This window comes from Dryobates pubescens, chromosome 15 (genome assembly GCF_014839835.1).
Source record: "Dryobates pubescens isolate bDryPub1 chromosome 15, bDryPub1.pri, whole genome shotgun sequence".
Classification (NCBI taxonomy): Eukaryota; Metazoa; Chordata; class Aves; order Piciformes; family Picidae; genus Dryobates; species Dryobates pubescens.
The window spans coordinates 15,237,552-15,252,420 of record NC_071626.1 but is presented as its reverse complement, the minus strand read 5'-3'; the positions used below and the strand labels follow the sequence as shown (position 1 = coordinate 15,252,420).

Below are 14,869 nucleotides of genomic sequence, written 5' to 3'. Positions count from 1 at the left end.
ATGCCTACTCAAATGCCTGACTCACCCTCACAGTCACATTATTTTGCTAACACCCAGCTAGAATTTCTGCGGTTTGCAACCATCATTTTTTCTGCTATCACTATATATCCCAGAGGAGTCCAGCTTTGTCTTCTCTGCACCCTTCCACCAGACAGAGATAGACAGCTTTCCTATGTCTTTTTCTCCAGAAGAAAATATCCACTTCACCCTTTCCTTCCATGTCATATTCTACAGTACTCAGACTACATGGTGATCCTCATTTGACTCATTCGGTTTAACAGCTTCCATTTACCCCCAGTGAACACGGATTCAGGTACATGGCAACAAGTGTATTTCTGGCTTTCCACCCATTTGTTGTTGATGGGTACTTTAGTTATAATTAAAAATGTTTACAGTACAAAGTTAGTAACTTCTGTTGAGCAGAATTTCGCTGTCTACAGACAAGTTTCTTTATGCACAATGCCTGCAGACTGAAACAAATTGTTGTAGGTAGATCAATTATCAAAGAGCATTCACAGGCACCCTTAGTGCATCATCACCCCAACAGGAAAACTTCATTCTGCATCATCACAACAAATGAACAGTGCACACCACCTTCATTAAAGTTGTCCTCAGCTGAGATGTGAGTCAGGGGAGACTGGGGTCGAGAGTCCCCACAGAGGGAGTAGCTGTGTTCTGCCTGGATGAGAGGTGCTGGGGACGCTGGAGACAATTCCACCTCCATTATCTCATTCTTCTCAGACAAGAAGGGATCATTCAAGAGCTGGCCTAGGACATCAGGTGAAAACTCATCCAGGAACTCTGTGAAGTGCTGTGGAGATAAAATGGGAGGAAAAAATTTATCTCCTTCCCTGTCATGCCAACAACAGAAGAGTGAGTGTTGATCAGAACAACTCTAGCATCTGCACTGGGCATCCGTGCCAGCAAGTAGCAGGATCTGCCAGCCTTGCCTAACAATCTCCTCCTCCAATCACTACTTCAAGCTGAAGAGCCACAGCTAAAACAAAAGTCCTCTCAGGAGGCATAAAGTACAACAGAAGAGCCTCTGACTAACTTCCAATGAAAATGGGAAAGAGAAGCATGGTAGTCATGTCCTGAAGCAGCCTCTCCTCCCCTCCTCCTGCAAGGGCACTCACTACAGCATGCCACCAAAAATGGGAAAGCCTATTTCATACAGACAGCACGAAAGATCCTGTGAGATTTATCACCAGAACACTCTCTGTGTGGAAGAGAATATATTGGCTTGACGTTCACTAAAGCAGAGAAGAAAAAGAAAACACACTCAGACACAGACTCAACACCATGTATGACTACTTTAGCTGTGCAGAACATACAGTGTGCTCTAGGAAAATGGGTCCTTGCATGTCCCCAGCCAAGCAATTAACACATTTGCTACAGAACAGGTTTCCTGGGTGATTTATGCATCTATTTTAGAATTCACATTTTACTGAAGTCTAGAGTTCATATCCAGCTTCATATCCCCAGGTTAAAGCTCTTGACAGCCAGACCTAACTACCACTTTATCTATGGCAGTGACTTCATTACACTGCAGAGTTTGTGCCTGTATGTCATAGGATAACTGTGTTTCTTATTCAAAAATGAGCACATACTAAACCTCATCATCCTTGACACTTCTATGTGATTCCCATCAATAGCCAAAAATGCTGCATCTCTTCTTGGTTTTGATTCCAGTATCACAAGGCTACATCCTTGACAGACCAAGAAACTACACTACAAGAAACTATTCCTGTTCATCTCACTCACACAAAGAATTCTAATTTTGTACAAAGATGTTTGTACAATGAATTGTAACAAGCTTTTCTGAACAATCAAGCATTATCCATCATCTCATACAGGAGTCATTGTCAATTGGGGCATGATCCTACAAAAGTCTTAAGGCTGTTTGGCTTGCTCTGTTTTTGCAAACAGTATTGATCTTGGCTCTTCATCTTGCTCTCTCCTGCAGAAACAAACACTGAAATTCCAGATCCATCTTCCTGTAAGCTAAATTAAGACTTAAACAAGTCAATATTGGACAAACCCACGTTGGAAGTGGTGTGCTCACACCCCCATGCATGCATATTTCACATCCCCAGCAGCACCTGGGGCCTTGAAGCCTGATGCTGGAAAATGGCACAAGCTTCAACAAGGCTAAAGGTCCTGCACTTAGGTCACAACAACCCCAAGCAACGCCACAGGCCTGGGGAAGTATGGCTGGAAAGCTGTCTGGCAGAAAGGAACCTGGGGATTCTAATTGACAAGCAACTGAATATCACAGTATCACAGTATAACTAAGGTTGGAAGAGACCTCAATGATATGAGCAAGCAGTGTGCCCAGGTGGCCAAGAAAGCCAATGGCATCCTGGCTTGTATTAGAAATGCTGTGTCCAACAGTAAGGAGGTGATTGTTCCCTTGTACTCAGCTCTGGTGAGGCCACGCTTTGAGCATTGTGTCCAGTTTTGGGCACCTCAATACAAGAGAGGTGTCGAGGTGCTGGAGCAAGTGCAGAGAAAGCAATGAAGCTGTGAAGGGCCTGGAGAATAAATCTTATGAAGAGCAACTGAAGGAGCTGGGGCTGCTTAGTTTGCAAACAGGAGGCTAAGGGGAGACCTGATCACTGTCTACAATTACCTGAAAGGGCATTGTAGAGAGGCTGGTGCTGGTCTCTTCTCCCAGATAATTAGTGATAGAACAAGAGGGAACTGCCTCAAGCTGCAACTGGGTAGGTTTAGACTGGACATTAGGAAAAAAATTTTCATGGAAAGAGTGGTCAGGCATTGGAATAAGCTGCCCAGGGAGGTGGTTGAGTCACCAACCCTGGATGTGTTTAAAGGTTGTTTGGATGTGGTGCTTGGGGATATGGTTTAGAGGTGAACCTTGCAGAGTAGGGTTATCGGTTGGACTTGGTGATCCTGAGGGTCTTTTCCAACCTGAATGTTTCTGTGATTCTGTGAAAACAGTGAGCACAGCCAGCTCTCAGAGTCCTCTGGAAGTTCAAGCACCTCTTCCAAGATGCTAAAGAATGCTAACTGTGCCTTCTTTCAAAATTAATAAGAATTCAGTCAGTTCTGACCAACTGTGAGGAAAAGAAAATATTTGCTAAACAGAAGGCTATAAACACAGGACCACAGTTGCTGTGCCAGAATAGCAAGCTAGCTAAAGTAAAGCCTTTACAAATGGCAAAACAGATTCATTGCCTCATTATTTGCTTACTGTAAATGGTAACAGTACTAAGCAAACTCAGATAATTCAGCGAGAGCGTCATGACCACCTTAGAAAGCCTTGTTTATCTTGATTTTGATACACAAAGGCTCACCAGCACTTCACATCTAGAGCTACCTTCTTACATCTGCAAGGATAAAAGCATAAACTACAGTTCCCCACTGTACAAAGAAGAAAGAATAACAATGGTCAAGTCTAGTTGAACAGCCTGGTGCATCAATAAAGACACTGAGTAGAACACGGTAGGCAGCCTTTGAAGTGTAAACGAGGGACAGAAAAGCTTCCCAACCGTGGCAGAAGTCAATGATGCACAGAAGTCAATGATGCACAGAAGTCAATGATGCACCCATATTAAAGTGTTTTTTTCCCCACAGACTTTTTTTTTCATTAAGGCTAATGGTGAGAGCCAATTACATTTGTTTGCATATTTTCCCAAAGCTGGATAGAGCATTTCTCTCTTTCTAATTTTTGCATTCTGACAGATGACCAGGAGATGCTGAAATAAGATACAATATCTGTATCCTGGCTTCTACCTACAGCTACTGCACCACCAGCACCAGCCAATCTAACAACGTCATCCTTGAAAATATCATCAAAGTGTTGACACTCTGACACTAGCACTGGTTAGGCCACACCTTGAGTACTGTGTCCAGTTCTGGGCCTCTCAGTTTAGGAAAGATGTTGAGCTGCTGGAACGTGTCCAGAGAAAGGCAACAAAGCTCATGAGGAGTTTGGAGCACAAGCCCTATGAGGAAAGGCTGAGGGAGCTGGGGTTGCTTAGCCTAGAGAAGAGGAGGCTCAGGACAGAACTTATTGCTGTCTACAACTACCTGAAGGGAGGTTGTAGCCAGGTGGGGTTTGGTCTCTTCTCCCAGGCAACCAGCACCAGAACAAAATGACACAGTTTCAAGCTGCACCACAGCAGGTTTAGGCTGGATGTTAGGAGGAAGTTCTTCGTAGAGAAAGTGAATGCCCACTGGAATGGGCTGCCCAAGGAGGTGGTGGAGTCAACATCACTGGAGGTGTTTAGGAAGAGACTGGATGGGGTGCTTGGTGCCATGGCTTAGTTAATTAGAGAGTGTTGGATGATAGATTGGGACTCAATGATCTCACAGGTCTCTTCCAACCTGGTTAATTCTATTCTAATTTAATAGACTCAGCTGAAAGACAAAATGACCACAGGCTATTTTTGGCAAAGTCACACATAAAAATTTCCATTAGCTTTCTCTCTATTACTGCTTTGATACACTGCTTTAAATCTTATCTTACTTCTTCCATTTGGTTAAAGTTAGGTACATTAGATTTTTATTTTCTGACTGGAGAATCTTCTAAAACTGCTTCAGAAAAAGCACAGAAGGAAATAAATATGGAACTTCCTCAAACCAGGGGGAAACAGGACCTTGGGGTGAGGAAGGATGTTCAATGGGTTCACCAACATTTGTGATTTCTCCTATCACACAAAGAAGAAGAAGAATAGACTTTGCATTTACAACAGAATTATCTGATAGCAAATAAATAGAAAATCAGTTTTTAAATGTCACCAATTTCATTCTCATTTTTAATCTTAATTTTAATAGGCTATGCTATAGCTTTGAATACCAGCCAATAAAGAAGCCTCAAACAATTGCCACAGATCAGACCATACAGCCACTGAACTCAGGGAACTGGCAACTTAGGGAACTGGAATTCTCCTCACTCTGTTGCCACAAAAAGCATGACCAGCTGGTTTAGAGAACTCTTTCATATATTATACACATCTCCACTACAGTCAACACTTCAAGCTAGCTTGCCTCTTTTTATTGGTTTTCGGTTGTTTGGGGTTTTTTTGGTTGGTTGGTTGGGTTTTTTGTAAGAAAGCAAATGTTCCCATTGAGAGCAGCTCCATTTGCCTAGAGAATTAAGAACAAAAAGCCATCTAAGCAGCAGCTACAGGAGAAACCACTGGGAGCAGTCATGCCTCCAGCTCCTCAAATCTTCCACCTACACCTAAGCTGCTGTCTCTGTCTTTACAAAGTGTGTTCTCCCACTGCCAATCCTCCTCCTCCGTCTCTGTGCTCCCCTCTCTGTTTCTGCACACACCTTAGTGGTCATCAGCTGCTTCAAGAGCTGGAGAGCCACAGAACCCTCAATTAACCCTCAATTCTAATACAGCAGCAACCACCTCTGTACTCAGGACCAGGAAAAGGCAATTTAGAGAGGAAACTGACAATTTTACCATTGTAAACTGTAAAATAGATTTGCTTCCCAAAGAAATTCTCTCCCAGTGCTTTTCAACTCATCACCTTTCACCCACAGAGTTTTCCTTTTTTAAAAAAACCAAAGAACATTTGACCTGAAAATGTGCCTTTTCTCTTAGTTTCCTTTTGTTTGTGTGTGTTCAACACCTCTGTAGACAGCTCTGACGCCATCATTCGGCTATCCTCACATGCCACTGGCAGACACAGCACTAATCACAGACATGTTGGTACAAGGAGTCTGCTTGAACTATCAAACTATTCTCTCTACATAGCAAAGAGATGTGTTCAGATGGGATTTTAACCGCTGCAAAATGTCATGGATTTAGGACAGATGTAACCTTATCTTCTGCTTCCCTTTCCCCAAGAACCTCGAGAAGACAAACAAAATAGCAGTGCTCCTGCTTACAGAGAGAAAGTAAGCTGCAGCCCCACACAGTGTCATAACCAATCTAGTTGGACAATGGCTCCCACCTATGACCAGGGTGCCTCTGGGGTACACAACACACCTACAGACATCACCCCACAGTATGCAAACAGAGGAGAACCCTTCTGTCCTGATGTGTGCTGGGTTTCGGATAGCTCTTTGAAAGTAGTATTTGGCTGCAGACCAGCTGGGCCACAGGCTGCAGGTCTCCACGGCATCTGCCTGTTCCAGCCAGACAAAGGCCCTTTCTCCAGCTCTGCTTAAGGAATGAAGGCTTTTTTCTTTCTTGTCTGATCAAAATGGTATCTCTGAAGTAAAACTCAAGTTGTGCTAGGTGCATGGCTGTGCTGACTTCTCCACCAGATGACCAGAAGCCGTACAAGTCACACCAGCCCTAGCTGTCTAAAGATGTGACATTATGAGTAAAAATGAAACAGTCATGTTGAGAAAATTAACTAAATTAACTTTCTAAGAACTCATTAAAAAACAAATGAACTCAGGAGCCCAAAATGACACTTCATATCTATATTTAAATTATTAAAGAAGTGACAGGCTTTGCTGAGCCTGGAAAATGCACTGCGTCAGCTGCAAGTCCCACACACCAACTGCAGCAACACAATCCACCCCTTCCGGAAGAGCCACTCCATGAGGGAGCTGCAACAGCAGCACCCTGGCACCTTGCAGGTGCCCTGCTCTCCAAGCAGCCCAGAGTAAGCCATCCTGCATGCAATGTGCTGGGGTGAGAATCATACACAAATTCAAGATATTCCCCTCCTAAGAGTTAATGGCTCCCTTCTGGCTTGCCCTGAGGTCTCCCCATCCTGGAAGGATCAATGTCCCCTTCACAAGTGGAACTGCTTGGTCAGGGGCATTCCTTCTACCCAACAGGCACTCATGGGATAAAAACGAAGTCCAACATTTACCAGTAGGTACAAAACTGCCTGATACTTATCTCTTGTAAGTCTTATGCAGCAATAATGGGAGGTGTGGGGCAAGGACTTCTTTATCAGCATGCATGTAATGTATAAAGCAGTGCTCCTGGAGAAGATGAGGAAAGAATGGAGAAAGAGACCACAGAGCAACCCATAATTGTGGGGATAAAACATGCAGCACAGGCATTAATTTGGCCTCTCCTTCCCCCCTCAGTTTCCTCTCACATTAAGATAACAGGGAAAAAAGGGAATTATTTCTTCAGTTGCTCTTTTGTGGTTTGCATAAACAAAGCTGTGCTGGAAACAAACTGCAAAATATCACAAAAGATAGCAACACTTCAGTTAATAGCATCAAACAGATCAAGAAGCGTGGCTACATGGAGATACCATCTCTTCTTCAAGGGACCAAGCACACATTTCACAGACATCTGGCAGCTACTTATATGGTAGCTGAGGAGATCTGAGCAAGAGTCACAGCTGCTAACAAAAGGCCAAACTTTGGGGCACCTAGGCAAAGCACCAGCTGTTAAAGATGACACATACATGGTGTTCAGCCTTCATGGGTTCAGCTCTAGATTTGACTGCACAGGAAGAGCACCCTGCTACCAGCTCTACCTGAGTTTGGAAGTGCAGCATCTACATGTAAGTGCTTAGACAAGAGCCTTGCCCTTTTTAGCTAAAGAGCCACGTCTAGACACACTGCTTGTGGAGGACTGCACACACAAGCCTACCAATGATGCCAATGCAGAAGAGAAGTTCTTGACTTCTGCATGCCCAACCCCAAGGTTAAACCCTAAGGCAGGGGTTAGAAAACTTCCTCAAGGCAAGTGTTTTCTTCCCAGTTATATTGCTGGTGGTGCTGCTGACTTTCCTATTTTAAGTTCACTGGTGACAGACTAGAGATCACGGTATCACAGTATCACCAAGGTTGGAAGAGATGTCCTTGTGCACCAGCTTCCAACAACCAAGACAACTGTTCTCAGTGCTCACTGGCACTTGGGTGTCAGTTAATTTTTAGAGATTCAAACAGAGATTCTGCAGCTTATTAGGTACATCACTTCTCTCAGTTTCTTTCCTTTCTAGAAATCCTTTATGTTTGCAGCCGGGAAGCTGGACACGACTCATTCTTCTCCAAACTCTGTCACAGTTTGCATCACTTGGTGCCCATCTTTGTCAGCTGTGAGAAGACCTGCTGATGGAGCGCCTATGGCCTCATCTCTGCAGTTCACTTGCCCTGCAGGGAACAGAAAAGCTCCACTGCAGGCATGGGGTGCACATCATGATAGATCACTGTTGTGAGGCACAGATCCAAGCTCCTGATGGATCGCTCTTACAAGGATGAAAAATGAAGGATAGCCTGGCAGCAATACAGTATTTTTCCATAAGACCCATTTGAAAGATGGCAATTGAAAAAGAGACAAGACCAACCCCACAAGAGTCATTCACAAATATTCCCTGTTGTAGTGTGATGGTTTAGCCCACCCACACCAACAAAAAGCTCAGCTGAGCCCAGTGGGAGAAGCAATAATGGAATGCAATGAATATATACAAAATACACAGTATTTCCAATATCATACAAGAATTTACAGGAAAGAAACAACACAGAGATCCTCCTTGGGAGGAGGATTCCACCTCCCTTCCCCCTAACCTCTCTCTCCCGTCCCTTTTTCCTCTGTTAATTAGAAGAGAAGAGGAGAAAAAGGGATGTTAGGGGAATTTCAGTTGCTCAAAGCGTTATTAAGAAAGTTAGTTTTGCTTATCTCGTTTGCTGATAAGCGGCTTCTCTCTGTCCAGGACAGCATGCATGCCAAGAGAAAGACAGAAACTGGAGTGACTCTGAGAGAAAGGAATGTGAGAGATACTTGCCATGGTACATCTCACATCTGACCAATGAAATTTGTTTAGAATTAATCTTTGTTTTCCTTTTTACACCCGACTGTTCAGCTAGAGAATTCTGCAGTTCTCCCTTAAAGGCACAGCCTAAACGGCCACATTCCCACAGGGAGAAAGAGTGCAGAAGGCTGCACCCTATACAGTTTGATACACCAAGGTACTTAAACCTTAAGCCTGCATTGATGGGGGGGAGGGGGGGACACAACTATATTTTGCAGCAACTATTTTAAAAAATGATTGCAACCTGAAATAGCTGAAATCTGATTAACCAAGGGACCCCTTGGACAGACCACAGTACTGAGCATGAAACTGCAGCCACATCCAACTGCTTACTCACAACTAGGATACAGAGATCCTCCTTCTCAGCCTGATAAAGGACCAAAACAACTGGAAGAGCTTTCTGATGGTAGGAAAAAAGTCTTAGAGGCAGCAGAGAACTTCAGAAAGACTGAGGACTGTAAACAGTCCCCTAAGTCATGCCTCAAACATGTTGATAACACAACAGAGAGATACTACCCTGGCTTATGTATCTGCCAAGAGCAAACAGAGGGAACCTCAGATTTCTAGGTGTTTATGTCCTGCAGTGTAAAAATTAAAAATTAATCAAAGCCAAGATGCAAAGAAATAGTTGTTCAACTATTTTACTCTACTGTAAAATCCTTTGCTGTCTAATTATTAACCACACTGAAATTAGCTCATTTGTGGGAGGATATGAAGAGCAACATGAAACCTGTATTTGTTTGAAAACAGCAGAGAGATCCACCATAACACAGCAGAAAGGATCATTTAGAAGAGGAGGCTCAGGGGTGACCTCATTGCTCTCTACAACTACCTGAAAGGTGGTTGTAGCCAGGAAGGGGTTGGTCTCTCTAGCAACCAGCACCAGAACAAGGGGACACAGTCTCAAGTTGCAACAGGGGAAGTTTAGGCTCGAGGTGAGGAGAAAGTTCTTCACAGAGAGAGTCATTCGTCATTGGAATGTGCTGCCCAGGGAGGTGGTGGAGTCACCATCCCTGGAGGGGTTCAAGAGGGGATTGGATGTGGCACTTGGTGCCATGGTCTAGTCATGAGGTCTGTGACAGGTTGGACTCAATGGTCTTTGAGGTCTCTTCCAACCTTGGTGATACTGTGGTACTGTGAGTCTCACACCAGCAATTATTCCATTTTAAGCATTAAAAAAAAAAAACATAAAAAATTGGAGAGAGTGAAAAAAAATCCACTATACAAATAACATTCAGGTTGTGTCATCAGCAAAACAAATGCCAGGAAATTCATAGTGACTAGATTTACAGGGCAATTAAATGTGCACATCTTCCCAACTTGCTCAGGTTACACCTTGGAAATGCTGAAGTTAATGCTGAGTAAATCTTATAATCCACCCCATTGTGCACACATGTATGCACACACTTCCACTGCAAACACTCAAGTAATTCCAACCCACAAGCAGCAAAGATGTATTTAACTAATCAGGGGGATTTTTCAACAGCCATGTTTACTCCTTTTCCTTTCCTAGTTACAAAACATTCTTTCACTTTCTATAACACTTCCCCCCGCCAAAAATAAAACACAAAAAAAAGTATTTTGGAGTTAAAAAGAGAATTAAAACCAAAACTAAATTCTACAATAACTAGAACTACATATGGGTTGAAAGAAAAAAAACCAACAACCAAAAAACAAAGCCCTTGTGCAGCTGAGACAAGGGTAAGAAGCAACTCTGAAGTTCAGTGCCTCTTAAGCCACTGCCTGAGAATAGAGAAAAGGATGCTGTTGCTCATTCCTAGCCCAGGCCTCCTGGGAGCCATACGAAATAGGAAAATCCTTCTCACATTCCCCTGCCCTTCCCCCACTGCATAGTTCTTGGATGTAGTCTTACTTTTCATTAGGCTGGGCTCATGTTTTGGTATTTCCCACCCTCTTCCCAAAAGAGCCAAAGTCAGAGAGGAATGAGTCACAAGGGCCAGAGCACCAGAGCAGTGAGTCAGAGAGCTGGAAACCCTTTAACAACGTTCCCCCCATCTGGGTCTCTGGCTGAGACCTCAAAATACTTTATCAATTCTGTGCTGCAAGCAAGTGTCTGGATTATGGTCTCAGGTCAGATGCATCCATTCTTTGTCTCAGCTACTTTCTCCCCTTCTCCCTCCTCCCCCCCCCCCCCCCCCCCCCCGCTGTTTTTTGGTGTGTCTCTTACACCAGGCTCATTGGTATGCACATAATTTGTCTTGGGCTGCCAGGTGAGTGACAAAACCACAGAAAATCGAAACTCTCCATTACTTCTCCCCATTTCCTTCTCTTTATCTGATGAGAAGCAAGGTCACAATTCTTTACCACCAGTGATTGTAGAGGCTGCAAGACAAGCCTGATTGACAGGTCTGCCTTTCATGAACCACAAACAGTAGGCGCAAGCCTCTCCCTGCCACCTCCAGCTAGCCTGACTCACCTTAGACAGAGGAGGGTAGCTCAGCTTCCAAAACTTACTCATTGGTGTCTCGAATGATTTTTGGCACCCAGGCAAGACACTTAAAGAGACCAGTTATGTTACTATAAACTATCTAGTGAAGAAAGAAAGGCAGTTGTTTGAGCTTTTTCCCCAGCTATGCTCCAGGCATGCAATGCCAGTCAGAAGGTTTTGCTGTGAGATAATATTGATTTGCTGGGTTGCACCCCAGACACACCTGTGGGCTCTTTGGAAGGAACCTGCATTTACCACAAGTTTTACATACAGACAGTGTCTTCTGGGTAAATATCCAGTGTTTAGCCAAAAAAATAAGCAGTGAAAGCAAGCTTTCAGACAAACTGAAATCTTTGTGTATAAACTGTACAATTCACCAGTGGGCATTTACGGTTTTGTTTGCTGCCCAAGGGATAACACATTTTGCTGCCGCACAGCTGGTTTGACTTAGGGCCACTTCTGAAAGCAAACAGTTATTCCAGTTGCTTCTGGAATGCTTGAAGATAGATCTTTACCTTACAGCAGCATTTTGCAACTTTTATCATCTTCCTTCACCATGGAAATAGGAGGGGAAGAAAGCAAAGCAAATTCACTTCAGCCCTCATGTAACAGCATCCCTCGTTGAAGGGCACAGATAAAGCATTTGCAAAGGTCACAGCCAGCACAATTCCTGTATTTTAAACAGAATCCACTACTTTTGCATCTATATTAGGGATCACATAGTATCTCAAGGAAGGTGACCCATAAGGATCATCGAGTCCAATTCCCAGTTGACTTCACAGATGTAGCAGGATGGAGGAAAGGATAACCAGTGAGAGAAGTCAGAAGTCACAGGAATTGCCCAGCTGACCTACAGAGAGACAAAACCCTCTCTCCTAGCACCACCCAATTCACAGATGTTTACTCAAAACAGAGATGCTGCAACCTGCCCTGCAGTTCACTCCTTTGCTCACCCTGCAAGGTCTCACCACAGTTCCCACATGTTAAGCAACGCTTGAAGCTGCCAGCCTCAGCCCATAGGCACAAGCTCCCAGAACCATAACCATCCCAGTGGGCACGCTGTGCTGGGATGTCATTAGGGGAGTCCAGAAAAAATGAAATTTCTCATCTAAGTTCCCATTACTGCAGGGGGCCTCCTGCAGAATGCAGACACTCTCAGGCTCACCAGTTTTGTGTTTTCAGGGTTTGAAACAGCCTCCTCCCTGAGGACCAAACCAGTATCTTTCAAAGGAGGATCTTAATTAATTTTGAGCAGTTTGGGCAAGGAACAACCACATGCTTAGGGTTGTTACTCCTGACTTGAACACTTGACATTTCAAATAAAAATTACTATCCTCTTCTTCAACAATGTTACCACTTTAATAGCTGCAAAGTTTAAATGGCAGGGTTCCAACTTGTAGTAGCAGTTGTTCCTTCTTTTTTCCTAATGCTGGCTGCAAACCTATATCCCACCCATCAAAATTCAGCTCTTTAATTAAAGCTGTCTGGTTATTATAAAATAAGAAAGGCTTTACCATCAATATTGGCAGCTTAAGGAGTGATTTGGTATTTTGTTTCACTGCAGAATTAATAGGGTTTTGTTTTACAGATTTAGTTTTAGTACCAGGAGGCGTCTGCTGGGATTTTGGGTTTAAGTGCAGAAGCATGGAAGCTGTGGATTGAAGAGAAAGGACACATAACAAACTCCTAAATGTTTAAGTGCTCTTAATAAAGACTCAGACTGTCTATTCGAGTGCCTAAATGCAGACTGGATTATGGAAAATATTAGCTTTTATAAATACTGTCTAATATTCACAGACATAATGGTTACAATTGCAGATCCACGTGAAGTGTTACAAAGGAAAAAATAACACCACAAGCATGACCCTTTTTTGAACTTCCGAGACAGGTGCTTGAACATAAAGGGGGGAGGGGTGGGAGAAAAGTGGTTTTGCAAAATAAATGTGAAGAAAGTCACAGGTCATATCACCTTGCCTCAGAGATAACTCCCCTGACTGATTCAGAGGTCAAGGATCAGCAGCCTTTGGCTAGCAATGAGCTTAGCTGCCACGGGTTTTAGACCCTGCCCAGCAGAAACTGCTGCCCCCTCTATCACACAGATATCTACTATCAGGGCAGAAAGACAACTAATACTGGCAGGACTTTGTGTTCAGTACTGTTGTCACTAAGTGTTACACATTAAGTATCATGCACTAGAAAAGTCAGTTTGATCTCATATCCTGTTCCAGCATGTGATCTCAGCAGATAGTGGAACAAACAAGTACATTAAAGAACCTCTTTGCAGTAAATAAGGTATATACCTTGCTTTCAGTAGAAACATCCTGGGGATTGATCTGACACATCTTTCATCCTTCCCAAAAACCTGCACTAAGCCCAAACACTGGATGCATACTGAAGAAACACCTTGCCAACAGTAATTATCATCAGAAACTTCCCATCCACAACTGTCAAAATGTTTCCAGCCTGCAACTTTCCAGCATGCTTCATGTCAAACCAGCTACTGCCCAGGAAGTTAAGGAACAGCAACAGTACTTGACAATGACAACAAGAAGGAAAAAAGTCTCAACATTGTATCTGAAGCCTTGATAACAGAGCTGCTTTGGATAAGCCAACCCTGCTCAAACAAAACACAGCAAAAAAAGCCTCCCATTTCAAAGCCACCTACAGTGGTCCTCCATACCATGAGATGGATACACCAAGACACCCACATTGCACTTGTACAGCCTTAACTCTGCAGAAATTCACACACGAGCCCACAGAAATCCTTTTGGCACCTCATTTTGTATGGACCAGTACCTCCCGTCAGCACTGGTGATTTTGCATCCTCCTTCTGAGGAAAGATGCACTTCATTGTATGTCACCACGAGCAGTGGGGGTCACTTGGTTGTTACTCATGCCAAAGGCAAACCAATTTGTTTTAAAGCTCTACTGAAAGCTGTAGAGAGAAAGGAAACAAGGAGACAGGATGTGAACAAGATCAAACACATACTCAAAAGTATGAAAAGCATTTGTCTAGACAAATTATTTTCAGATACCCCATACTTGAGAAGCAGTATTCCAATTTCCTATGGCAAGTCTTCTGTCACAGGGTCAGAAAACATTACTGGAATCAACTTTACAGACAAAAAATAAAGTAGGAGTGGTAGTGGATTAAGGTTCAGGACCCAAAATAGCAGTAGATAGAAACATTTGTATCTTAAGACTAGAGCTTAGTTCTTCTCTATGTTACTTTCCAGAGACACAGGGACTAGTGGAACAACATACTTAGTAACATGTGCTGGCATTCTCCCTTCATGAGTCTATGTAATAACAGGGGAAATTTTCAAACTGGTATTGCCTTCATTTGCCTATGAACAGGTACCTCAGCTTCTTTTGCTAGCAGCCTCCCATACTAAGCACCCCATCCTTCATCTGTACCTACCTCGGCACCTTCCATTTTCAAGCCTTTGTTCCCAAGCAGGTGAAAGAGAGACCTAAGCTACTCATCACCTTGCAGACTATAAAGAAGATCAGCAGACCTCAGAAGGAAGTCACAAGCTGCAGGTGAAGACCCTGAAGGAGCAAGAGCCAGAGAGCAAGGGTGCAGAAAGCAAGCAGTGGGAGGAGTAGGGAAAGTCACAGTGCTTGGGAAAGGATAAAATAAACCTATGCTAGATAAGCAGCATATTAAGGTTGTGCAAGAACTTCCTTCATCACCAGTTGCATATTTTT

The 14,869-nt window shown here is 43.5% G+C and overlaps 1 protein-coding gene across 1 annotated transcript in view; it reads right to left on the bottom strand.

Moving 5' to 3' along the window:
* The window catches only part of CREB3L2 (cAMP responsive element binding protein 3 like 2), a 79,130-nt gene that overhangs the window by 31,873 nt on the left and 32,388 nt on the right, over positions 1-14,869 (bottom strand). The window contains exon 2 of the mRNA XM_054167678.1: positions 595-811. Coding sequence (XP_054023653.1) covers positions 595-811 — 217 coding nt within the window. The remainder of the gene's footprint in view (positions 1-594; positions 812-14,869) is intronic.